The sequence below is a fragment of the Haliaeetus albicilla genome, chromosome 20 (assembly GCF_947461875.1).
Source record: "Haliaeetus albicilla chromosome 20, bHalAlb1.1, whole genome shotgun sequence".
NCBI classification, from domain to species: domain Eukaryota; kingdom Metazoa; phylum Chordata; class Aves; order Accipitriformes; family Accipitridae; genus Haliaeetus; species Haliaeetus albicilla.
This window is the reverse complement of record NC_091502.1, coordinates 10,162,154-10,190,112: the sequence shown is the minus strand read 5'-3', so window position 1 is coordinate 10,190,112 and position 27,959 is coordinate 10,162,154. Positions and strand designations below refer to the sequence as shown.

General features: G+C 38.4%; 1 protein-coding gene and 1 long non-coding RNA gene across 3 annotated transcripts; one reads left to right on the top strand and one right to left on the bottom strand.

The window, feature by feature from the left end:
- Nucleotides 1–168: 168 nt before the first annotated feature.
- Nucleotides 169–27,895, bottom strand: NPAT (nuclear protein, coactivator of histone transcription). 2 transcript variants are annotated; one of them, XM_069808243.1, is made up of 18 exons: nucleotides 27,718–27,895; nucleotides 24,334–24,452; nucleotides 22,657–22,717; nucleotides 21,048–21,120; nucleotides 18,946–18,986; nucleotides 17,690–17,920; nucleotides 17,110–17,191; nucleotides 15,812–15,944; nucleotides 15,225–15,316; nucleotides 15,054–15,141; nucleotides 13,171–13,267; nucleotides 12,509–12,640; nucleotides 10,025–11,722; nucleotides 8,199–8,314; nucleotides 7,997–8,105; nucleotides 6,868–6,925; nucleotides 2,435–3,590; nucleotides 169–1,530 (listed from the first exon to the last, which is right to left on the bottom strand). In XM_069808243.1, exons 1-18 carry the CDS (start codon nucleotides 27,752–27,754, stop codon nucleotides 1,453–1,455), a joined length of 4,401 nt encoding a protein of 1,466 aa, XP_069664344.1. In that variant the 5' UTR covers nucleotides 27,755–27,895; the 3' UTR covers nucleotides 169–1,452. The 2 variants fall into 2 exon arrangements, with proteins under 2 accessions (XP_069664344.1, XP_069664343.1); XM_069808242.1 differs by having other exon boundaries at nucleotides 17,110–17,194; nucleotides 27,718–27,894.
- LOC138690155 (uncharacterized) lies at nucleotides 17,914–20,345 on the top strand. The gene is made up of 2 exons (XR_011328973.1): nucleotides 17,914–18,054; nucleotides 18,791–20,345. It is a non-coding gene; the product is annotated as an uncharacterized lncRNA (long non-coding RNA).
- Nucleotides 27,896–27,959: the final 64 nt, after the last annotated feature.

Here is a 27,959-nt window from a genome sequence, read left to right as displayed (position 1 = left end):
AAACGCCACCATGTAGCAAAGAGACAATTGTTTTTGCCACTCTGACAATTGCTGCTATTAGAACTTTGTGTTTAATACTGAGCTCTTCCTCTTAAAAAAAATGACTGATCAACATAACTTTTCTGTACAATATCTGCAAAGCTGCTTAGTGGACTGACTTACAAAACATTAGGCAAGGCACACAATTTTTTATTAAAACAAAAATATTTATTCAAGCTGTAAATGCTATGCAGTATTTAGTTATTGGATGGGTTTAATATAAACATCTACTGCATAATATTGGTTCCTTAGGAATCCTTGTACACTATCTGAAACATTGCCCTGTTGCTATACAGATCTCTTACAAGAAAACTTGAGTTTTTTAAGACCTCAGCAATTTGAGACCAAAGGAGGAAATACCAGTAGAGAAAACTCTGCAGTATTGGAGCAAGGCTTAGTGTGGTAATTTTCACCCATGCTAATTATTACTAAAATGTAGTCTGAGCTTCTCCTGTGCCTGTTTTGAAGAGAGTTTGTATAATAGCTATGACAAATTCTACATTAAGCAGAAAGATTAGATGCAATTTCTTCCATGTCTGGCTAAAAGCATAAGTGATATTAACAAAAGCTTTCTCAACACAGTATAAAAGGCAGTTAAAAGAATTGACTTTTGCAACAGAACACACTGAAATTCTTGTCTGGCTATTGCTACAGTGTAAGTATTCATACTGGAGTATGAATACGGTGGTTAACCCACAACAATGTACAGTGTTTGAAAAGAGCTTTTGCATTCAAAGGACATAAAATACTGTAAACAGATGAAGCCCTTCCAAAGTAAAGTTCTTGCCTGAATGACTGGTTGGGAAAAGCTTCATTAGATGAGAAATACTTTTGGAGGTTTTATTGGCCTTAATGTTTAGTTACTGGTATTTTTGTTAACTCAGTCAAAGCCTTACAACATGGTTTTGACAGTTGCAGGAGAAGAGAGCGTTAGTACAAGCCAGTTACAGCTGAAGATTTAAGTCCCTTTTGGATTCAATAAGACAATGGGAAGCAGCCAGGTTGGCTGCCCGTGTCTTACAACAGTGAACTACAAACACCGCCTTCAAATTCACAACCTTTTCACAGATCAGCTAAGCGGTTCAGATGGGTAAGTAGCGAATGCAGCAGAACACAGACAACGTGGTGTAACAGGAAACATACAACTTTTCTTACATTACATTTATACAAATTTACAATTTTGCAAATTCAATGGCTCTATAATTACGCAAGTGCTTTTTCAAAAATAAACATATACCAACTCAAATGATATTTACACTTAGCAACCTGCTTCAGAAACAGCATGATTTTGCTATAAAGTGAAACTTCAGTGCACTGAAAGTGCAACTCACCCTTTAGAATTAACTTCTCTTCCCATGCAAAACCTCAGTGTAACACCACCTCGCTTTAGACAGTCACAGTTCAACTTTTTTTTCATTCATCGTAATGCAAAGACAACAAGAACTTGTCCACATCCATTCCTGCTGGAAAAGAATTTGGTAGCTTCTTTTTCTGTAGGAGAGGAAAAGAACAGTTGTGTTGGATACGAAGAACCTGAGGATACTGAAGAGTCTGTAAGTACTCCTTTCTTCCTCATCCTTCCGTCTACCTTGCAGACATAACTGCACAAAGCTCACCTAGAAATCGGACACTGCAATGCGTATACACTTACATGTACCCCCCAGGGTACAAATGGCATAGTTATGGGACAGGAGTAGCTGAGCTCTCAGTTTCAGCAGTAGCCCACCCAGACCAGACCGGCACAGCCTCTCCACTCTTGTCATATACGCAGTAGAGTAAGCGAGCATCTTCCAGTTATAGTATTTCAGGAGTATGCTATATCTAAGTGTGGTGAATTACAAAGTTAGACTGTGTCTCCTTTTTGATTATTTACATACGTCACCATTTCATGTCTCCCACCTTTGCTATTTTCCATTAAATGCCTAAGTCAAAGGCATGGTGCTCTAGACTATGGAGACTGGGAACACACAAAATGTGGATTCCTAGTCCTGGGGGTAAACGAGGATGCAAGAATAGCTTGAATTCTAGTAAGGCCTAGTTTGAGTTTGGCTTAATTCCTACATTCCACCTAAAAACTTAGTCTGAAGTTAGAATTTAGAAACTCATTCATGTTTTAAGAGAAATAATTTGATTTTCATACGTATGTGCAGAGAGTCAGTAGGAGCTGCTTGTGTGTATCTGAAGACTATACTAATCTTAAGAAAACTGTTAGTTCAGAGTAGGCTCAAGAGGCAAAGTTAGTAAAACTGACAAATGTAAATAGGATGTTGGGGATGTGGACTAGCATCTCTGAACCATCCCATTATATATTATATATAGAGAGCGATAAATAACATATATATATGTCTAATATATATTTAGAATTTTAAATTAAAAAGTAAATGCCTGTACTTGCCTTTATTTTCTTCTTCTTTGATGGTGTTGGAGAGCTTTGAAGGTCTTTTCTATTTGCAGAACGAGAATTTCTCTCACCCTCATTCAAGTCCTCTAGTTTCCTTTTCTTTACTGTGCTCCTTAAAGATCTGAACTGCTGAGTATTGTCCTTCAGGGGGGTTGCAGTGCTAGTCCTTGCAATAGCTGCCCGTGACAGTATCATCAGCGTGTGAGCAGCCATGCTGACACTATTTTCGCTACCTGTTTCACTAGCTGGGCTGCAAGCAGGCAAGTCTGGCGTAGCAGGGGGTACCATTATTCTAGGGGTCGTGCTATCCTCATTGAAGCGCCGACAGGTCGGTGTCCTTACACTGTCTGTAGTATCATCTGTATGTCTGTCCCCAACTCCAGATGGTGTACGGGGTACCGGCAATTCTCCATTTTCAACTGTTTTACTAGTCGGGCTATGCCACTGAATGTCTTGCAACATTTCCACACATTGTTTAGTGAACGGACTTGACAAGCAAAGGCCTTGGTTGGAAACTTTAGCTGGTTCCCGCTTTGGCTCCTTCGAAGCTAAAGAAATGGACACTGAAGATTTGCCATTCCCATTCGACAGCGACCCTTGCTTTTTGTTCAGCTCTTGCACCGAAGCAACCGTTTTCTCATTCCATAAGCTAACAGTCTGTTGGCCATTTGAGAGTTTGGCAGTATCCTGATTCTTCTGTTTTTCATCAGTATCCCTTCGTAATTCATTTTCTTTATTTGCTGTAGTCTTGTGGAAGGGATCTAATGGAAGCCCTGCAGTTGCCACCTTCCGCTCGGGCTGTGGCTCCTTTGCAGCTGCGCTTCTGTTGCTACCAACTTCTGGCTTACATAGAATTCTAGGCAATGTTTTATCTTTCTCTCTCTTTGCTACCTGTGCTTTAGCAGAGGATGATGCAGAGTCAACAGCAAATAAAGTATTTTCGGTTCGTTCTTTTTGGGATAAACTCTTAGTAGTCTGAATTTGGGTGTTTCCTCCTGGAGTGGGTAGGACATTATCAAAGCAAAGCACTCTCCTGTGACTTTCACTTTGTCTTGAATTTGAGCTTGTGCTCTCTACTGGTGCAACAGGTAAGTTCTCCTCCACTTTCCTTCCCAGTTCTGCAGTGATAATCTTGTCCGAATTCCCAGTCCTGAAAATGAGATAAAAACACTTCAGCGACATACTTGTTCTTACTAGGCAAGTTCATTTCAGCTGGCTGGAAGTCCCCACCCGCCCCTCAAAACACCTGTTTAAAACACTCTCCATTCTCTAAATGTAAGTATTTTATCAACATGCAAAGACCAAGAGCGAGGGGTGACAACTGCAGAAAGCTCAGGGAAGGCCAAAAAGGATGACAAAAAGGTATGAAACGGAGTCTGTACAAAGAACAATTAGGCAGACAGGGGCTCTTCAGCCTGGAAAGAGAGATGACTGAGAAGAAATGCAACAAAGCTCTGGGGGAAAAGCCAACAAAAAGGAAACTATTTACTGTATCTTCTAGTGGAAGAACTAGGGGCATCAAGTAAAACTAGTATCAGGTTCAAAACAAAGCAAGGACATTGGGACACTGCATGTAATTAAGCCTGAGAACTTTTTTTACCCTGGGATATTTGTGGATGCTGGTAGTTTGAGTTCAAAAAGAAACTGAGCACATCCATGACAGGATAGTCCATCCCAGAATACTGCTTGTGGCTCTGGAAGTCCTTGGAGCTGAAACTGCTAAGAGGCTGCCAGAATATTCTGGGCAATATCATCACGTGTGCCTTGTACTCTCCCCTATGCATTTGCTGTAAGTTACGGGATACAGAGCAAGACAAAAAGCTTTCAGTGGGCATCTGGATGAGAACATACAAACTCCCTAGGGCTTGGTCTCCACCTGACAACCAGCCACATCCATGTGAAAAGGCCACCACTGCACTGTAGCAATGTCAAAAGAAAAATGCTTCTGCGCTGTCAGCTCATACCACTTATGTCTGTGCCCTCTTCCTGGCTTATGCTGCATTTCCAAGCGAAGCTTCTGCGTATTCATCTATGCTAGTAAGATGCTCCCCATGCAGATAAGCCTTTATGGTTTGTAAAAGGAAAAGTCAAATTAACTTTGGGATGGTAACTTTGGTACCTTTGGGATGGTAAAGAAGTTATGGGTGGTAGCAGTTTGTTTTATTTCTGTGAAATGTGAGATGAGATAGAGGGTAGAGAGTAGAAATGAGAAATTAAATCCCTTTACAGGGAACATTTTGCTCTCTTTGCTGTGCAAAACATACATCTGGAGATCGGTTAAAATTAACAGAAAGCTGAATTATCAAAGTGATGTTATCAAAAATCTTGCTTCTGTGGCTTTTTAAAAATCACTAATTTTTCATGCATGTATACTGTATACCTTGGTATGTGGTGGGGTTTTCTTAGGAAGTTTACTTCATACTGTTTTCCTCCACTTTTCCAACATTTTAACTGAGTTCTGAATATGTAGATTTTTTTTTAAGTATGTTTTATTTTTACAATGAAAGAACATTTCACCTCTAATATTTAAACTGAACTTCTTATCTTCTCCTACACTCTTTTGCTCATTCCAACATCCTTTTGTTTCTGAAGTCCACTAATGATAAGGAGTGTTACTACTGAAGCCCTGCTTTGTTCTGTCTCACTTGCCCAACAGAAAACTAGTACCTATCGCAATTAGCAATTAAGTTATATACATCAGTATGAAGTTAGCATGCTGTTCTCCTCGCCATCTTTCCTTTGACTTTTCACTTTATAAATGATGAAGCAGTGTTCTAATCTGCACAGCTCCAGAACCCAATCTAACAAGCTCTACTGGATTTGGACCAGAGAGTGGTAAAGGCAATGAGGCTATACTACAAAACCATGGGTACCACTCATCTGAAAAGGAAAAAAAAAAGGGGAAAAAAAAAAGGAAAAAAAAAAAAGGAAAAAAAAAAAAGGAAAAAAAAAAAAGGAAAAAAAAAAAGGAAAAAAAAAAAGGAAAAAAAAAAAGGAAAAAAAAAAGGAAAAAAAAAAGGAAAAAAAAAAGGAAAAAAAAAGGAAAAAAAAAGGAAAAAAAAAGGAAAAAAAAGGAAAAAAAAGGAAAAAAAAGGGGGGAAAAGGGGGGGAAAAGGGGGGGAAAAGGGGGGAAAAGGGGGGGAAAAGGGGGGGAAAAGGGGGGGAAAAGGGGGGGAAAAGGGGGGGAAAAGGGGGGGAAAAGGGGGGGAAAAGGGGGGGAAAGGGAAAAAAGGAGAAAAAAGGGAAAAAGGGGGGGAAAAGGGGGGGAAAGGGGGGAAAAGGGGGGAAAAGGGGGGAAAAGGGGGGAAAAGGGGGGAAAAGGGGGGAAAAGGGGGGAGAGGGAAAAAAGGGAAAAAAGGGAAAAAGGGAAAAAAGGGAAAAAGGGAAAAAAGGGAAAAAGGGAAAAAAGGAGAAAAAGGGAAAAAAAGGAGAAAAAAGGAAAAAAAGGAGAAAAAAGGAAAAAAGGAGGAAAAAAGGAAAAAAGGAGAAAAAAGGAGAAAAAAGGAGAAAAAAGGGAAAAAAGGGAAAAAAGGGAAAAAAAGGGAAAAAAGGGAAAAAAGGGAAAAAAGGGAAAAAAGGGGAAAAAAAGGGAAAAAAGGGAAAAAAAGGGAAAAAAGGGAAAAAAGGGAAAAAAGGGAAAAAAAGGGAAAAAAGGGAAAAAAAGGGAAAAAAGGGAAAAAAAGGGAAAAAAGGGAAAAAAGGGAAAAAAAGGGAAAAAAAGGGAAAAAAAGGGAAAAAAAGGGAAAAAAGGGAAAAAAGGGAAAAAAGGGAAAAAAGGGAAAAAAGGGAAAAAAGGGAAAAAAGGGAAAAAAGGGAAAAAAGGGAAAAAAGGGAAAAAAAAAGAAAAAAGAAAAAAGAAAAAGAAGAAAAAAGAAGAAAAAAGAAGAAAAAAGAAGAAAAAAGAAGAAAAAAGAAGAAAAAAGAAGAAAAAAGAAGAAAAAAGAAGAAAAAAGAAGAAAAAAGAAGAAAAAAGAAGAAAAAAGAAGAAAAAAGAAGAAAAAAAGAAGAAAAAAGAAGAAAAAAGAAGAAAAAAGAAGAAAAAAGAAGAAAAAAGAAGAAAAAAGAAGAAAAAAGAAGAAAAAAGAAGAAAAAAGGTTTTAATCATTAAAATATCCCAGTACATGTAACAGGCAATTTCTCCTAGCTTGGACTCCGCTCACACAACTTCTATTTGACAACTGAGACAGGAGAAAATAAACACAAAGCCATACAAAATTAACATAGGAACAGCAACAGCAAAATTCTAGCACAGGCTGCACCAGTACTAGCACACATCTGTACCGATACTCCTAGCAGACAGACAGGAGGAAATAAAGGGGGTACTGCGTATGCCATTGTTAAAAAAAGCTGCTCTCCTCTACCAATACTGTATGAAGACATTCATGGCAAGAAAAAGAAAGCAAGTTTGAATACCAAGCACTACTGACCTTTGTGTTCGAGAATTTGTATGGCTCAAAGGCTCAGCTACACTTGGTACCAATTTTCCTGGAACAACAGATGAAGTATTAATAAACTACAATATTCCAAGTAAATCATCTCACTGTTAGTGCAATGACATTTCACCTGACAGAGCATCAATAAAGAAAAACCCAGCAACAAAACTCCACAATTTTTTCGTAATTTTAAAGTTTACAGATTAATAGATTAGCAAAGGTCACGAACTAAGTATAAACAAGAAGCTTGCTGTCTACGCTTAGGCCTTGCTGTACGTAGGCCTGACAAGACAAAACCAACTATACTGGACTTACAAATGCACAGCAGGGATTTCTAAGTAGAAGGGAAATAACCACAGGGAACTCTCAGTTATCTGTCAGCAAACCGGAGTGCAGACTAACTATACAATCCTAGCTTTTTTCTTAATTTGCAACTTCGTTCTACTTTCCTTTTTATGTGTAATCCTACTCTTTTTAAAAAAGGTAGATAGGCTAAAGCACAAGTTGTCCTTATAACTCAATTTATTTTCTATTTTGAATCATTTTTCTTTAGCCCCTCCCAACACTGAGAAATGAATGTAACTCCAGTCTTGTTTCAATTTACTGTTTAAAGCAGCAAGGTCTCAGTGAAATGAATATACAGAAGCGTATACCTGAAATGGCAAACAGAAAACAGCAGAGTGCATTTTTTTTATAAATACGCAACAGTTCTACTAAATATTTTCCTTAATAAATGTTTAGAATTGCTGACTCTTCTAATAACTTCTTTGTTACCATGTGGCTTGGCTTCAATGGCAGCAGTAAACTGTACTTATAACCAAGACGAAAAATAATCAGAAATAATAAAGAAAAGTAAACTTTTAATACTGCATTAGAGCTTGAAACATTAAATTTTGTTAATAAGCTTGATCCCAAATCTGGAATCATTTTATATGCTGGGAGTTATTCTTTGTAAACTGAGCAAATACAGTTACTAACTGCAGGTACAGGCCTCTGTCAAAGCCATCCCAGTGGTTACCTGGCAGAGGAGCACTGGTGTTTATAAAACTTTATTACTCAGAACTGACATGTCTTTAGAACCCCAACTTTTCTTCTGCCCTTCTCAAGAATGCAAGGCAGGTACCTGTATTAGACTTGTTTCTTGCTCCAGGAATCTTTTGTGATTTGGGAGGGATGGGAAGTTTTGGGACACTTCTGTTGCACACTGGATTAGCCACAGGCATATGTAGAACCTTGAAAGAATCAAAATATTCCATTACAATTTACCTATAGACTCCTTAGCACTTTAGATTTAATTTTGAAAAGCTTCATTTGTGATGTGTTACCTGGCGGGCAGGTGCTGAAAATGTATTTCCATTTTGTCCTACTACTGAGAGAGGTATCATTCCCACCATTCCTTGCAAAACAGGTTGCACTGGAGATGCAATTATAATGGCAGAGCCTAAAAAATATCAAAGTGTTAAAATTGTACAGAAACTAAAAATACTTCAGTGAAAAGAAAAGCTTCAAGACAGGATTTCTTAAAATTACACATGGTCAAATCTGTGGCAAGAAAAGCTCTGGCTTTTTAGAAAAACTTCACTGTCTTTACTATACATCACTACTAGAAAACAGGGTAAGTACCAGTGTTATTTTTAGTTTATATTGAATTCTTTAAAGTCTGTTTTCCTCTTTAAGAAATGGTTCAAAATTAAGCTTGAAATATGACAAACCTATGTTAAGGCTTCAACTTTGAATTAAAGTGATTTATAAAAACCAGTAAAGTAACATCAAATAGCTTATTTTGCTTCTTAGTAAAAACAAACTATTATTTGCATCCTATTCTCTACAATTAGCATGCTCAAAAGTCATTAGCACAATTATTTCTTTTGTTCCAATGCACCTATAACACCTTCTCCTTCCAAGCACGCAACAAGCTGGGAAAGGCTAGCTTTGTCTGTATGTAGGTATCTAATGTATATTCCTGGCTGGTAGGAGGTGTTAAACGTAGTACACAAAGCTTCTAGTTAATGAGTGTGTTTGAGATTAATTATTTTTAAAAAGTAAAATAAAGCACAATAAGACTAACTTGGAATAGTTAAGCCAAAGTTTCCTATTTAACTATTTAAATCATGGTTAAACCAGCTGTTTTAAAACAGTTATTCTAACAGGTTGTAAGAGTATCTAGCTGCCAGACATACGGGAATTATAAAACAGGGAAACTATTATAGCACATTAATTGAAAAGTGGAAGAAAAATTTCAAAAGTGAAAGAAAAATTTATTCCACACACTTCTTCAGTTACATGAGCACTACCAGGAAAAATATCAAATGCAGAAGAATGGGCAAACTTCTATTTCTCCTCTATAAAAAAAAAAGAAAATAAAAAAATAGATAACAGTTGCATAAAGAAATCCTAATGATGGAAAAGACCAGCTCTCTAAGACCTTGCACATACTGTTGCACCAGCCTCTGCCACAATGAAATGACTACATGCAGAATTTCAAGGATAACTGCAACAAGTTTTTAGTTTTGGAAAGAAATCTAAATGTGTTGATTACAGCTGGTTTATAATTAGGTTTAACATTTAAAAAAGCACTTGAATTTTTTATTGCTGTAGTAATAAAAATGCTTATACCAGGAAAGATTTTATATTATTGAAAGAAATATTGTTATACTTTTATATTTGTCTAAATGTACTTCTAGTGTAGAATAGGTTTTTTGAAAATAAGACAAAACAAGGAAGTAATTCTGGAAGGACTATCTACATCTAGCCAGTTATCTAAACTAAATATGGATACCTATATGACATAGCATTCTATTTATAACAGGAATCTTACTAAAACAAAAAGCCTGCTTTATTTAGCCAAAACAATGGAATCTTTTCTGGTCTAAGCCAAAATATGCTTCCTAAATTTATCACTGCTAAAATTATACAGTTTAAGCTTCTGAAATATGAGTCCATTTTTTTCAAAGCAGCCCGGTCAATGACTGTTCGTAGTTTTTATTTCATTTTTAGTAACAACTAACATACCCCCAAAACACATTGCTAGTTTCAAGGGGCAGACAGAGCAGTGTTTAAAAATTGTTTACTTTTAATGCACTTACAAAAAAAAGAATAAAAACACTATATAAACACCACATTTTCAGTCATTTTCTAATAATGAGATTACCTTGCGGGAAGTTTGGGGAGACAGTCTGGTTTGCTGCAAATGCATTGCTGGATCTGGGAGGAGTCCGTAATTGTTGTACAGCTGGAGCTTGGGCAGCAAGCGGCATAGAATTGCCAGGCAATACAACTACATTTGATGGTGTTACAGCTGTGCCCAAAGTAGCTGGATCAGTCACACAGGTGGCTATATAAAGGTTGTTTGAATTCCCAAAAGCTGTGCTTGTTGCTGGCATCAACTGTATAAATCCCCCTTCCTTGGAAAGATTTGTTGCACCTGCAACTGAAAAAACAGTGCAGTCTTCATTCTGAGTGTTAACTGAGGTGACCGCAGGATCCTTAGGTCTAAGCACAAGAAGATTTTGCTCTGCCAAAGCTGAATCCACGTTTTTTTCTGTGTCTTCTGAAGTTAGACATTTGGACAGGCCTGCAGTTTTGGTTGGGGATTTGGCTGGAGAAGACAGTATTATAGTCGGCAAATTTTCTCCCGTGATGCTGGAAACAGCATTATTTAACTCCGTGTCTGATGAAATAAATGGATCATCGCTGATGATGATCTTGAGGGACATTATATTAGAAGGATCAACATCCATTGACTGACTACTAGAAGATACACCGCTTATACTTTTGGCCTCGGTACCCGACTCATCTGTTGAGGATGCAGTTTCTGGGAGAGGAGAGTGGCATATTTCAGATGTAGTAAGATTATTTTCAGTGGATACTACAGAAATCTCTGTACATGTATCATCACCAGAAGAGAAATATATATTATCAGCATCTACTTTTGTAGAAGATGAAGGTTCTTGCATTTCCCCTTGTGTTCCCTCTGAGTTTGACAGACCTGAAGGGAGGTTAAAATCTTTCTTACAAGGCTTATCAAGTGTATGCTGATCATTTGAGTAAGTTTTGTTAGAAGTATCAACAACTTCAAGCTGCAACTCTGTTTTGTCAAGTTCTGAAATCTTCACTGCAGATCTTGCAACAGCACAGTCTGACTGCGTACTCTGTTCCTGTTGGTTAGAGTGGTGGCTAGAGTTCTCCTGAAAGATACCAGGTAAGGCAGCTGTATCATTTGTTGCAGCCTGTTCTTTTCCTGCATCTGCTGATGGGCTAGAAATTGATGAATTGTTTTTTCTCAGCAGTACACTGTGGCCAGGGCTCCCATCAGAAGGGCTTTCAGCAAGTGTTTTTTCAGATAGTGATTTATCCGGTGATAAGTGACATTTACTTCCAGAATGTGTTTTGTTTTCACTGACTGTAGTACCCTCTGCCAATGAAATCAAAGAAATCTGCGGACTACCAGAATGAACATATTCTAAATTAGGACTACTTTGAGCACTATGACTTAGTGGGCCTTTTTCAATTTCCATGGCTCTTTCACTTTCAGATACTAATGCAGAGGACTCTTTTTTATCATAAGAATCTCCACAGTGTTCATTACATTCACTATCAGAACTCTGTCTCTTGTTAGGTTCAGTCAAACCAGGCACAGAGTCAAAAGTGATTTCAAGCTCTCCAATGTGTTCAGGGGTAACAGTTTTAAGTACTTCAGTCTGCTTCTTTGGCCTACAATTTCCATGCAACTGTTCATTGGTTGTATTTTTCTTAGCCGTATCATCATCATTAACGCTGGTCTTCAAGACACATGATGCTTCTCCTAACTGAAAACCTTTACAGGATAGTGATTCTCTAGAATTATCACCTGTAAAACAGAGAATAAATTAGTTCCATAATTATTAGAACAGATGATCCTTTTACAGCATTTCAGAAGCAACTTAGGAGTTCAGTGGAAAACTGTTTCACATGAGACTACGTGGGAATAATGCTACTCATCCTTACTTTAACGCTGAGTGGAAAGTATACGAAACGTATGGTTACATACCTTAGGCAATCTGGCAAATCAGTTTGTACATAAATAAGGGTACACATAATAAGCAAACGTCTCAAGTCACTAAACCAGATTTCCAGAAGCACAAAAAACATCTCAGGCTAAAGACCTCTTGGCTCTATTTCTCATATACTTTCACAAATATCTGCTACTTACTGACTATTGTTAAAAACAGGGTAGACAGACTAAACATATCATTGGTCCAGAGGAAGACTCTTTTTGTGTGTCAAACAATACATTACAGAACAGAGAGAAAAGATTAACATGGTTAGATGTAAAATATTATCTTTGTGTTCCACAATGAATACTGCAAAGTATCTCTGTTTTGGATGAGAAAACAGATTTGCAGATATTCTGGTTTCATTTAGGAGCTTATCAAGTACAACTTGTAAGTACACTGATGGACTACTGTTAAGTTTAATAAACTGAAACTTTCTAACAGACTAGGTGTATCCGGATGTTCATGCAACGGAAATGTCAGATTGGATATTACCATTGAAAACAGGAAGATTTTGAAATGTACAAATTGTCTGAAAATATTTTCCTAATGAAAAGTAAACAGACTAGAAGATATCTTAAAGAAAAAAAAAACCAACCTACATCTACTAGTTTCTTCTGTTCCTAAAGAACTTTCAAGTGTTTCCAGGTTATCCTCATCCACCAGGATTGAATTTTCTACTCCACTCTGACCAGAAATACCAGCAGGTAAGTTCTTATTTACCTTGCTCTTTCCTATTTTCAAAATAAAGCATGAAGAATGATTAAATATGTAATTTTACACACAAATGTGATTAATACATTTTAAATGAAGCATGAAGATTTCAAATTCAAGAAATGCCATCCTAAACTCAAAGAACTATTTGTCTATATTCATTACAAATCCAGAAATAGCATAAAAACGTCCTTATATTTTATGTGAGGATATCCCTGACCAGACAAATAGAAAAATTTTACAACAGCATAGAAAAACAAGTATGAACTATCATCCTTTAGACCAGAAGAGTCTAAAATCACAGTAATAAAACAATCACTCAGCAAGCACAAAACCAGAATTTCAGCCACAAGTAAATGCTGTACTTTATAGTCATGTATAAATGTATATAAAAATCTAATTCTGAATTGAGGGGGACAGATGCCATAAACTCCATTTCTCTTGCAAAAGAGGCCTGCTGAATTACCTTTGCTTCTTCAAACAATACTTAGGAAAACTCATCATTCATGATGCTTTATAGTAATGGTACAACTGAGTATAATACACCCACCATAATCAAACAAGTCAAAGAGTGCCTGAAAAGCTGGATCTGATTCTGTCTGTTCTAGAATGTCCTGTATAGCCTCTTCTGACATATGAATTTCACCCTGAGAAAAGACAAGATATACAGAACTGTGAGACAGTTACTTTCATAACTTAAAAGAAAAACAGACAAGACAAGAATTGTTTTCTTTTCAGGTTGTTTTTAGTTCTAGTGCTTCTGCTCAGTACAGAAACATAAAGACAAATGCTGCAAACATTTCTGCCACAAATTTAATGGCAGAATTTAATTTAATGTTAAAAAATATTAGTAATTTAAGAAATAAAGCCCCCCAAAACCCAAGCATCTTTGTCAGACATTACACCCTGCACATGCATATTGGAGTATTCTCCATATAATGATCAGCATTGTTTAAGAAGGACTAAATCTTGGGCTACACTGGAAGGTTATGCAGATGGTGTGAATGAATGCCATGAGCCTGCACTAGCCAATCACTGGTAAAAAAAATTCCCCAAATTAACCCTCATTTCTTGGTTTTGCATATATGTAGAAGACAATGCTAAGCAAAGGGAAGTTTTACTTCATTTACACATTACATGTTCTATAATATAACTTCTAACTACTTTTCTGTGGAAGGCAGCTGGAAGGCACAGCTACATAGGACACTGCTCTAAGGTTCCTGTTTCAAGCTGACTTATTTGGTAGCAGCCCACGAAGAAAATGAGGGGGGCACTCAGGACATATTTAAGTGTTCAAATACAAAGTTTCTCTTGACTTCCTGGAGATCCTCTAAGCACTCTATAACCTTTGATATGGTGTCTGTAAGGGTGGATGTACCACGTGATATGCTTGATTATTTCGTCTCAGCTACTCTAACTAAATCAAGAAGCAGCTTTGATTTTGTTCTGCTCAAAAAAATGGAATAGAGCTTTTCAGCTCTGTACTTTGACAAAAATTGACCTAAAAATCACCAAGTGACAGAAGAATAGCCTTTAAAAAACAGACACCTCTACTGTGTAAACAGGCAACTGCCTCTACTCTCCTGCCCTTTTCATAAGGGCCATGAAGATTTTAATTCCCTTGTTAAGAGCCCTTTATAACTCTGTGATTGCCAGCTCAAGGTTTGCAGGAGAATGGAGGGAGAACACTAGAAGTTCAGTTTGTAGAAGTAGAATGTACATTGCCTCCAAAAGCAAGAAAATATTAAATTTGAAGAAAAAGCATCCTTGTTTAGGCTCCAAACACAATTTCTTTTGCTGTACTAGACAATCCATGTTTATCTCACAGCAAATCAAAAAATCAGATCAGACTAAACATGTTTGGAGACCACAAGATATTTTAAATTCCTTTTTCTTTTACAAGGCTATTGATCAGATCCCCAGTCAGAAGCCAGTACCCAGTTACTGCTACCAAAGATCCAGTGGCAAGCAGGCAGCTGGTGACTGTGGGACAGTGTACTTAGATCTCAGCCTGCAGGTAATGTTAACAGCTAACCACTGCCAGAAGAGGTCCTACTCCCTTGGCTTTTGACCCTGCTGCATGCTTATGCTGCCATGTACAGGCCCTGGGAATTAATGCAGAGTGCTTAACTGGCTCAAAATTAACCCCAGCAAAATACCAGTATCCTGTCAGTTCAGCTTCTCGAACCTGCACACCACCATACAACAAGGTAAGAGTTAATGCCTATGCAAGGGAATTTGTGGAACCATCCCTGGGCAGATGCTAGCCATTAGGTAGGCTTAGTTGTATTGTAAAGCAAACAAATAAAAAGAAAGAAGAGGAGAGCAATCTCAGACATCAGACAGTAAACAGAGGTTCAGCATAGTTCCCTTACCTGATCATTCTTATGTGCCTGGTCTTCAAAAAATGTAAATAGGGCAATTCACACCTACCTGAAGTCCAAGAATTTCATCAATTGAAGTCTCCTGCTCTGTGGGACCACTGTCTGTCTGTTTAGGGGCTTGAGTGACATTGCCATCACTGCAACACATTAATCATTAGTTCAGAACTCAAAAATAAATCAAATAAGAATACGTATGAAGTTTAGAGGTTCCTTTTATTACCTGCCCAGGATTTTGTTAATGTTCTCAGCAAGCTTCTCCTGAAGAGATTTGTTGCTCAAGATTTTTTCTCTGGCATTTTCAATAACCAGTTGCTGGAAAACACAGTTTTTAAGTGGTCAGGTTTCTGTTTTTATCATCACTAGAAAAGCAGCATGAATTTCCAACTTACCAGTAAAAAAAAATAAAAATCAATTCAACACAGAGAACACTCTTTGTAAAAGAGAGACAGCCAATGTGACTGCATGACATTGCTATGAAAATCATCTCAAAACATTCCTGTCTACTCTCCTAAAGTACAGCAAGGCTTATTGTGCTTTCTCGTTTCCATTTCCTAAAAAATTACTGTATTCTGACAGCTTACACGTATCTTAGCAAAGCCAATAAATCAAGGAAAAAAACCCCTCTACATAGCTATGCCATCCTCACTAGTTTAGTACACAAAAGAGCTAGTTCAAATACAAAACAATAAATTTATCTTCTAAAATTAATTTCTATAACACCCAAGACAAACAACATGTAAAAGACTAGTTCTCCTTAGTCTGAATTTGTTTCTTAAATGTAAGTACCTTCCATAAGTATATACTCACTGGGAAGTTACCATCTATGAATTCTTCAAGCGGCTCACTTTCTTTTTCTGTTACAACTTCATCAGGGTCTTGAGAACTTCTAGCTGCTGAAAGAGGTCCAGATGTTGCAATGCTTTTCCTCTTCTGAGATTCACTGAAATGTTCCAGGAAATTTATGATGTATTTTGTGAGAACATAGCAAACAATAGATCTAATGGTCAGTAAATCAAGTGTTTCTCTTCCTTCTTAGCAAATGGAAGATTTTAATCAACAGAAAATTAACTACACACTGGAAATACAATAAAAGCCAATACCTGTTTCATTATGTTGTATGCATATATTGTGTCTGACTTCACAGAAGTTACAAACAAATATACAGACTGTGGGTAAACAGCACAATGGCAAATTGAATTCCATTCCCACTATTCAGTATTTTTTCTCCCTCCAGTACACATGAATTTAACTGGGGATACAGGTTCTAATTAAGGGCCACTCAAGAAAAAGATTTGGGCATCACCACTGAAAATAAATCTCTCAAGGAGCAGCTGTTGTCAAAGCAGGATACAGATGTTAGGTTGCATAAGAATTTGGATAATGAATAGGAAATGTAATGCTTTTATATGAAATCAAAGTGTAGGCTCTTCTGAAACCATCAGTCAGCAGTGGCACTAAAATCACTTATATACAAAAAAATCATGCAGGAAGAGAGAGAACTTGGAAAATGTACAAATTGAGTAAGGACCTGGAAAAACGATAAGCAAAACTACCGACTGGGATTTAGTCAGGAGTAAGGACAACATATGGAACACAGAAACCAGTCAACTCATTAAAAACAAAAGGACATTGGTATCAAAGAATAAAAAATGTGAAACTAATATAAGAACAGTTTTTCATACTACTTTTAGCGCGAATATGAAATTTTTTCCTGACAAAATTTAGAAATAGTTTTTCTAAGTTAAAAACAGATAAAATGCACATTTATATCAATATTGAGAATTTTTAGAATTGATAAGGATATTTTGGAAGGAATACTAAATCTCAGGCTCCAATATTATTTGCCTATGTCTAATACTGGGATAATGCAAAGACCGGCTATATGCAATAAAGAAGTACAAGTAGCCTCCTATCAGTCTAATGTTAAGTTCTTTGACTTTTCTTTCCTTTGTGAAACATCATACACCAGCCACTCTCAGTGGATCTTAAATGTGAAACACTCCACCATCTAAGAAAATTTACACTAGAGGTTAGAACACCACATAATCTCTAAATGATCTTAAAAAATCCCACACCACGCCACCACCACCCCGCCCCATGTTTACCTTTTCCGTCTCCCTGGAGAAAGCAAGTTTGAATGAAGCTTTCGTTCTTGTGATGCTGGAACTTGAATGTGTATGAAATCTCCTGCTTTATAAAGGAAAAAAAAAGATCATGATGCCAGTACCTTTTCCAGTGACATTGTTGAAGCACTACAGAAATCTACACATTACTTACTATGTTCCAATCAATTCTGGGGAATTCATACAAAATAATTTGGTATTATCATAAAAATGAGAACCATTCCTTTTAAATATATCCTGAGAAAAACATCCATTTGATGTGGATCATCCCTATCTGCTAAAACAAGTGTTTTGGGTAAGGGTGAGAACACAGGATAGAATAATGACAAATTAATGCACTTCTGATGTCTGAACTTACATTAGCAAGCAAGTATGCGAGAGCCATTTCTCTTTTGGGCACTCATTTTAATCACCTGAACCAGTTTGGAGAGCTAGGGGACCAAAGTATGATTTTTCTGAAAATTTTTTGGTGGAAGATCATTAGCCCTGATTTTAGAAAACTTTCATCTATATCCATAGATTTTTCACAGAAAAAAAGGGTTTAAAAAAGTGGGCAACTTACTGCTGATCTTGTTTTCCTGGGTTTGTGACTGGTGCACAAACAACGTATTCAGTCTTGCCTGTGACATGCTTTGATTTATTGTTGGCCTGTGAATAACTTGAGGAGATACAACAGAAGAGGAATTCTGTGGCCCTGACTGATGGGCTACTGACAACAATCCTGAGTTTGCAGGAGCTGATTGCTGAAGCATTCTCTGTCTTTTCATTTCTACAATTCCACTTCTTGTACGTGCTGGAGATAACAAAGACAAGATGAAAATGTATGATAAAGGAATTTAAAAAGGTTGCTGATTTTCCAAGACCTAATTAAGGATGCTCCATTGAAAATTTTTTGTGCTTTGACAACTAATTCACAAAACTCAAAAAGTAAGCAACACCCATCTTTGTCTTCTGTTTGAGCCAAAATAATTCAAGAAGTACAGCCAACTTACATAGACATTGTAACCGTGTTTATATCACTGCTTAAATATTTACAGGAATAAATCATACCAAAATGATATTTCATTACATAATATACCACTTGCATAAATGACCTTAACTGAAATAGCTAAACCAATGTAAGTTTGCATTTATTTATCAGACTAAATCTGACAAATTTAAACAACAGAACACCACCCAATCCAGTGAATCTCAGATCCAAGAACAATCGCTACCTATATTTCACATTCTCTTTTCTCTCACAGGTTACTCAGTAGAAATACTACAGAGGGAAGGAAATATTTTTAAGTAAAATAACTTTTCTTTTTTGAAAGTTCAGTTGGCAGTTTTTGTAATAAAAGAAAATTCTAGATAGAACAAGTATCTTGTCATATTTTGCTTAGATATATGTTTGTATGCACAATAATAACTGTTCCAAGACTGTAATACATTTTTATATTCCCCTTCTACAGAAATGAAACTGCATCATGATTAGACTGGTTATGTTTTCAGTTCCTCTATGAACCACAAATTAACAGCTTCAAGACTGAAGCAGTAGTTTTTAAACCTTTTAACCATGTAAACTTCTAAAAAGTTTTCAGAAGAGAAGAAAATGCTATACAGAGAATTTAAGCCCCTTGCAAAAAGCTCAGCTTTTCTTAGTTTCTTTTCTTGATCGTTACAGTAATCCACAGACTGCACTGAAGACAACACACATGCTGAAAAAAACACTACAGAAGAGATCTGACAACGTTTTAAGAGTAAGGATGCGTTACTGATTGCTGCAGCATTCCCCCATTTTTTTGCCATTGATCCCATGGAATTGGCTCAGTTACTTACTCCTTTGATTAGCAGAAAATCCTGTTGAATTCTGCATGCTCCTAAAAAATAAACCAGCTGGCATAAATAAAAGCAGCACAATGGAAACAGCTACACAGTGCAACAGTATCTATCATATGGTTAATGTCAGTCTGGTCCCAGCCATGCATTACTTCAGAAAGCTTCAATCTACTGATTGTTATTTTTATTCTTTCAAACAATGGTCACAGATCCTTCAAATGAAGCTTACTGTTATATTTTAGATCAAGTAACTACAATGGTATCAGATTCTAAATGAGTCATAGTATATTGTTTTATTACAGGAAGGCCACATACTCACACCAATGCCCTCCTTATCTGCTAGTCCTGCCTTAAAATCTTGAAATGTCTACTCAACTATCAACTCCCACATACCTATCTTTTTCACCATCTGTCAGAGGTAATAGAGAGCAAAACCATTCTCATACAATGGTAAAGGGAGTTGATCAATACAGGGACTCACTCTTAGAGTGACATTTTACTTTCTTGATTTCTGTATTGGGTATGCATGGCAAGGTTTTGGTAGCAGGGTGCTACAGGGGTGAGAAGCTGCTAGAAGCTTCCCCTATGTCCGATAGAGCCAATGCAGCCGGCTCTGAGACAGACCCGCTGCTGGCAAAGGCCGAGCCCATCAGCGATAGTGGTAGCGCCTCTGTGATAACATATTTAAGAAGGGAAAAAAAGTTGCAGCAGGCACAGAAACAGCAGCCGGAGAGAAGAGTGAGAACATGTAAGAGAAACAACCCTGTAGATGCCAAGGTCAGTGAAGAAGGAGGGGAAGGAGGGGTGTAGAAGATTTTAGAAAATTTAGGACTATAAGACTGTTAGAAATTAATATAGAATGGGTTAAGGTTATTAATGGCAACAGAGCTGCGCAACAGGCCATGAACAGCGTTCTCAGCCTGTCCCCTGCATAGCCCCAATCCAGGACTAGATTAAAACCCAGTCAAGCTAATCAGTAGAGACAGATCAAACAAAAGATGAAAAATCAGCAAGATACAGGTGCGTAGCTGGGGAGTGATTAAAATATGTAGAACTTACAAAGATAAATGTGAAATAGTTAATGGAACAACCAGAGAGGTTTTTTCAGAATTGTGTAGGTACGAGACTTCAAAGTAAAGGGGATGACAAGACAACTGACCCAAGACGGACTTCGAAACCCACAGGATGATGACCGGATGGAACAAAAGAACAATGGATGAGATAAGATGATGACGAATGATAACGACATGGGAACCAAGATCAGCTGGGAAACTACAAAGACTTCAGACTGCGATAATGGGTGGTAAAAAGGTATATAAGACTGAGAAATTTTTGGAAGGTTGCCATTCACTGTGGTGGTGGCCCAACTCTGAGTTGTTAATAAAGCAAACCTAGAGAAACCCGTGACTGAAAATTCTTTAACAAGGTGCTCGAGGCGCCGGAGCAGAGATTCCCCTGCAGCCCGTGGGGAAGACCATGGTGAGGCAGGCTGTCCCCCTGCAGCCCAGGGAGGTCCACGGTGGAGCAGACACCCACCTGCAGCCCGTGGAGGACCCCACACCAGAGCAGGTGGGTGCCTGAAGGAGGCTGGGACCCCATGGGAAGCCCACACTGGAGCAGGCTCCTGGCAGGACCTGTGGACCCACTGAGAGAGCAGCCCACGCTGGAGCAGGGGAAAAGTGAGGAGTCCTTCCCCTGAGGAAGAAGGAGCGGCAGAGACAACCTGTGATGAACTGACCCCAACCCCCATTCCCCATCCCCCTCCACTGCTCAGGGTAAGGAGGTAGAGAAAATCAGGAATGAAGTTGTGCCTGGGAAGAAGGGAGGAGTGGGCGGGAAGGTGTTTTAAGATTTGGTTTTATTTCTCATTACCCTACTCTGATTTGATTGGTAATAAATTAAATTAATTTTCCCCAAGTCGAGTCTGGTTTGCCCGTGATGGTAATTAGCAAGCGATCTCTCCCTGTCTTCATGTCGACCCACAAACCCTTCGTTCTATTTTCTCTCCCCTGTCCAGCTGAGGAGGGGAGTGATAGAGCAGCTTTGGTGGGCACCTAGCATCCAGCCAGGGTCAGCCCATCACAATTTCAAAACTACATTACCTGATCTGAGAAAGTGTATAGTCTAATTTTTTCCACAGAGATGACATCATTGCTGGAACTTCATTTGTTGTTTCTAAAATAAACCATTAAAAAACCAAAACAAAACACATTTTAGATGCCTCAAACACACACATGCTGAGAAAAAGTAAAATTGCAAGCAAAACAATTACTATGACGTGTTTCAGACATCATCTAACTTTAGGTGTCTAGTCGCCTTTTTCATATTCTGTTAATTAGAGAGCCCTAACTCCTAATTTAAGAGCTATCATTGATATGAACACACATTCATCATGGATACAGTTCTCAGTTTTAGAAGCCTAAATGAAACTGAGGCAAAGATATTCACGATAATTCTCAATGGAATCTGCACATAGTGTTGACTCATGGGCAAACAGATGCTAACCTAACCTAACTCACTTTTGGAAATGGTATTCAGATTCCCAAGTCACACGTGTGCTTTTGAAAATTGTAACCTGGCAGACAGGCCTTTAAAAGTAATGGTTTATTTTAAGATGTCAGCCAAACTGGTAAAAACACTTGGTATTTTTGAAGCACAGAAGAACATTAAAGTATAAATGGAAAGATGTAAGCAGATCAATTTATAAAGTTTTTCAAGGTGCCAAGTACAAAGTATTTTGAAGAAAGTATGTTTGTGTCTTAGTTAGCATTTCTATTAAACCTAGTGTGAAAGGAAAAAAACATTCAGAAATATTCCAAACATAACGTGTCTTAAATTGCAAGTCTTAGAACCAAGCACCACTAAAATCCGATCATACAACATGCATCAAAAAATTGTAAGACTTGGCAACGTTCAGAAGCTCAATAACTGCTTTTAAAAACAGGAAATGCTCTAACTCTGTCTCTAATATTCATACAAAATATTGTTATTCTGAAATGATTTTAATTAGTTTTAAAAACAATACAAGAAACATTTCACACCATAGGACTCTTCCTGGTTATTTCATAGAATCATAGAATATCTCAAGTTGGAAGGGATCCATAAGGATAATTGAGTCCAACTCCCTGCTCCTCACTGGACTACCTAAAACTAAACAATATGACTAAAAGCATCATCCAGATGCTCCATGAACTCTGACAGGCTTGGTGCCGTGACCACTTCCCTGGGGAGCCTGTTCCTGTGACCAACTGCCCTCTCAGTGAAGAACCTTTTCCTAATGTCCAGTCTGAACCTCCCCTGACGCAGCTTCATTCCATTTCCGCGTGTCCTATCGCCAGTCACCAGAGAGACGAGATCAGCACTTCCCCCTCCTATTTATACTACAAACAATGAACAGTATAATTTTGTAAGCATAAACCCATACATTTTGCACACTTCATTATATCTTTGTGCTTTATTACATTAGAAGTTCTGCTCAACTTTGAAGTGAAAATATATGCTGGCAAATCCAAACTAAGATAATAAATTAATTCTGCTCACAAGATGCTGATCTAATTGGCCATTGTCTGCATAATATGGAAACCTTCAACTTCTAGCATAGATGGGGGATTGCTCTAAGTCCATATATAGGTGGAGATATTACCTCTTCCTCAAGGAGTTCACAACAGATAAGTAAGAAAAATACAGTAGAATCTCATTCTGAAGGCTTACCTTTTGTTTTCATGGCTACGTATTCATTAAGAATAGTTGTCAAGTTTTTTCCACACAGGGACTGGAAAAAAAATACTGATCTTAGAATCTTCACTAATAACTTATACTTTATCTGCTGTATCACATTATATTTAAGCAGTTCTTTAGAACACCACACCATGCTGACCCTCAACACAAGGAACTGTACTTTATGCTGCTGGTGCCAAGTTGACTCAAACTAGGTAGAGAGCAATCTATGGAACAAAACGCCATCATACAAAATCTGAAGTGCTTGATCTCATTGCACAACACCAGTACAGCAGTTAGAGCTGCATGACCTCTGCTCTTCATTGTTACTACAGAATAAAAACACAAAAATAAGATGATGAACAGCTGTAACAGAGTAATGAGTATGTATCTTCCTGGAACGCAACTTGTGTTTAGGCGCAAACGTGAAGAGAATCTGTCTAAAGTAAAATTCTTAACAGTCACACAGAATTAACTTTCATATTTACTTGTTCTGTTATTTTAAGTGAAATAAAGACAATTAAGATTTTAAGGTTACCACTATCATTTGTTGTACCTTCTTGTCTTGTTTGCTAGTGGGAACTCTACCGGGTATGACTAATACAGCCGTTTATTGCAGGTATTTTGAGCTGCAGTGAGAATTTTTTCTTACACACTATCATATTATCACTTTTCTATGAAAAACAGGAAAAATGTTTCTACTGAGAAAAGGAAAATAATTAAAAGCTTTAAAAATCTGGATAATCTATTTACATTTGGGTTTCCTAATTTTTGCTGGCCATAGCTTGGTTCTCGATACTCTATCCCCAAAGTACAAATGACTAAACACTTGTAAATGAAGTAAGTTCAATGGTCTGTTTTGAATAGGTGCATCAAGACCTCAGATCTCAGAAAAGATCTACACAAATTTTGAATACTGTGGACAAAATCCCATATAATTAACTGATATATTAGAAGAATGAAATTGAAAACAGGAAGAAGATGCACATATAAATGTTAAGAGGTTGATACATGGCAATATCTAAACCCTGTAATTTGCATACTACATTAAAAATCCCATTTTGTATATGTTAAAAATGCAACGTATCTAATTACCCTGTAGCTATATGCACTTATCTACATACGTAGCTACGCACTGTATTTATGCACACCCAAATTTCCACATTTCACCTGGGACAAAGCAGATGATACTGATCAAAGAGGAAGCTGAGCTGAAACACAGTTTTTGTCAACAAAATTTGGTAGCCTTAGATAAAGCTGAGGTACCTTACTTAAATATTTAATATGTACTTGAAATGGAACATTGCTGGCTGCCATGCCTAGCATAGGAAAGCGATCTCCAAAAAATTCCAAGAGCAGCCCTGAAATCAATAAAACCCTTGCAACACCCTTGCACAAATCAGTCTCAAAGCTATAACGCAGACTAAACGTAATATGCTGAAACCAATTTGCATATTTTATGCTTAAATGTTTCTTAGTAAGATTAAATACTAGAAACCAAATAACTGCTAATATTGCGGGATGCAAAAAAATCCCAAAAAACCCAGAGGCGATGATCTAACTAACATTTTAAGCAGCATTTGAGAAGTAATTGTTACAGTGAGAAATCTCAATTTTCTTTTCCATGGATGCAAGACAATTTAACATTCTGCTTTGCAAATACAAACTCACCAGCAAGCAGGCTGGAATAAATCCATCCTCTGTACAATGCTCTGCATATTCTTTCAAATCTGAGCTTTCCAAAATAAATTCACGGCAGGTAGCTAGAAGTTTTTCCTGTTGTAAATACCCTGCAACAAATCAGATGGAAAATTTTGCTATTTCATTCATTATTTCTGCTCAATAGGTATCAAAGCATTAACATAACCAGCTGCAGACAGTGTTGAAATAATCAGGTAAAGATTTGTATATTAGACAAGGAAAGTGAAGTTATTTTGAAAGAACATGTATCTTGCAAAATATTTCTTTAACAGTTAAAACCAGAAAGAGCACAAAATATTACTGATATTAGACTGTATTTACAAACTATTCAAGACTGGAAGTAAGGCAATATGAACAATTTCTGATTGATCTTTAGTACAGACAGTACTGTACAGACAAGAAAATAAAAGTTCTTGGCTCATGAGGCTGACTAACTCTCATATGAGCTGAACAGCCCAGTTTGATAATTAAATGGAATTCTACAATACTTTGTTAATAAAATGCACTGCTACACAACAGTAACTCTCCACTCGTCCTCCTTTTTCAAAACAGGTAAAACCTGTGCAGCTATTACAACAGTGTATAATATTTATTAAAAAAATAGGCATTGTACAACATTAGTAACAGGAAGAAGTTTTCTCCCCCCACTTACTGTAATTTTCATTTCAATAGATGTATTAGCTGCAACTTGTGCCCTGTACACACCCCAAGACTCAGTAGTTACATTAACAGGAAATAAACTGAAAAAGTTTACTTCTCCAAAATTCCATTCCTCAACAAACACTCCAACTTTTTAAGACCTGCTTTAATCTTCAAACACTCTAAACATTAAAAGATAGAAATAGACCAATCTGAATGAAGGAATCTAGAACAAAGAACCACAAAAGAAAATGTCTCTTTCTTGCTTGTAGCAGAACTGAACATGCAATGTTTTAAAGAAAGGATAAAATATGTGCCTAATTATACAATGCAGGATATATATACATTAGCATATCTATTTCAATGGACCCCCAAAATGGTCCACCTCAGTTCAGGAATGCCTATAGAAAAATGCAGCCTTTAAGTTTGCATGAAGACAAATATCTTGCAGCGGATCCGAGCATAGCTGGAAAAAAACGATCATATTGCAGACACACAAGCCCTTGTTCAGGTCTTCAACAAATGAGCAAACTTGAAAGTTAAACACAGTTTGGGAATAACCACCGTGAGCTTAATCACAATGTATGAGCTGGCCTGTCTGACAGAAAACATTAGTGGTACCTGTGGAAAGGGCTGTCCTGTTTAATTTTTCAAATACATTTTTCTATTAATATCTCAAGCCACAATTTGGTAGAAGCTGAAAGTGTATTTTGGGGAAACACAATTATATGCCAGTCTTATTCCCATCCATTACACCATCCACTGTTGGCCAGGATGGAAGATGGGGTATTAGGCAGGCGGAACTTTTATCTGTGCTGGTAAGGCTGTTCTTACAATCAAACTCATCTGGACATTTACATTAAAAGTTCCAATTTTTCTTTCTTGAACCTACTACTACAGTATTGCAAGGGATGAACAAATGCTTGCATACAGGCACATTTGGCACATACACCAATTTCCTGCAAAATAAGGCATTCCAAAGTTTAAAAATGCCAGAATTAAAATCTGTGCAACTGAACTGCTTGTGCATACACTGTATAACGACGTAACAGTACACAATCTCTAACGTCACCAAAACCAAATTAAAGGCACAAAAGGTACAGTACCTTCTGAACTAGGAATGATTAAATATTTCGTTCTATCTTAAGAAATGTAAAGACACATGTCTAACTCATAGTACACATTCACTCTTACACTAATTAGGAAAAGATAAATTTTCTTATGTATTCTTCTATGGGTGAGCTCATCTCATAATTTTAGTTTTGTTTCTTAAACCAGTATTCATCAATCTTCACAGCACCAGAAAGACTTACTGGGGAGGGGGCAGAGATTTAAAAAAAAAAAAAGCCTGTTTATCCGCCCAAATTCAGAGATGCCTCTTGGAAGAGGAATCCCTATTACAAGACAGAAATAGCTACAAGGAATATCCTGTTCTACAACCTTAGGTTGCTCAGAAGTTTTCTAGACATGATGCATGCACCATGCCACAACAGACACAAGATAGGATGGATCATCCTTAGTACATGTGACGTTGCCAAGATTGTATACTATGTCTGCAAGTCTGTGGTAAGCATGTGAGATAAGCTTTCTACCCAGAAACTTGTAACTTAACCAATCTTTTATAGAAAAGCACAGTGAGAGATCTCCTTTGTGTGATTTTAAATCTTCTTTTACAATGCATGGAGTTTCTAAAAGTCCTCTATTACTTCACGATAAGAAAAACATTGCATCTCTTAATAGCCTTGTTTGTCAAGACAGTAGCAAGAAACATTTCAGATAGTATTTAAAAATACGTTGTGCCGGAAGAACACTGAAGAAAAGATTCAGCCTTAATGTCTTTGGATTCAGAGAAATTGCAGACAACTGAAAACTGAATCTCACAATGCAAGCTGCTGGGACATCTTGGCAGCCTGTGCCAACAGGTGCTTATGTGTGCGACTTAAATATGTGGGTCATATTTTTGATTACCATCTATTTGTTCTTATCTTTGGCAGTATCCAAGCAATCCAAAGCACAAAGTCATTTAAAACATTCACCGTCTGTCACCGATGTCCTGAACGCACTTTACGCTGTGCTGTCCACAGACACTGAGCAAACCTGAACTCTCAATGCAGCCTCACAGGTGACAGAACCAGGGAGGGAAAGAAAAACCAGCTGAGCCTTAACCTAGCCTCCTCTGGTATTCTGGATAACCCTTGTGCTCCTCCTGTGACCGGATACTTTCCTAAATCCCACTTGCCAGGCGTCTGTCTGGAGGTGGACACCACAGACCACCACGTTTTCTTAAACTCGTGGAGAACCCGAGTTCCAGACACGGCCGGGGAGCAGCACAGCCCGGCCCGCACGGCCTGGCGGGCTCCCCTGCGCCCGCGGCGGCTCCAGAGGCCCCCACGTCCCTCAAGGCCGAGCTGCGCTAGTCTCCCGCTAGAGACCGGGCCGGAGGCGGGCGGGGGGGACAGCCCGGAGACCGCCGGGCCCGGGGCTTCGCGGCAGCGACAAACCCCAGCCTGGGGGGGGGGACGAGCGCGACGCGGTCGAGGGTCAAGGGCGCAGCCGCTTCATTCTCCTGCCGCGCCGCGGGCGCTGACCGGCGGCTGTCAATCCCCAGCAGAGACCCCCTGGCGCGGCGGCGGCCGCCGGCCCCCCGGCCCGGGAGTCCCCGCCGCACCTCAGGGGCGAGCGGCGACCCCGCCCCGCCCTGACTGGCTCACTCACCCAGCACCAGCCGGGCCACGTCGGACGGCAGCAGCATGGCCCGAGGCGGCGAGGGGAACGGTGGGGGAGAGGGCAACCGGGGGGGGGGGGAGGGGAGGGAAGGGGGGGAGGAGGCGGCAGAACGCAGCTCCTGGAGGTGCAGCGCGTCCGCTCCGCCACCGAGACGAAGGCGCGGAAACTCCGCCAGCCAGCGCCGCGCCCGGCCCCTTCCGCCGGAACCCGCCTCCGCCACGCATCCGCTT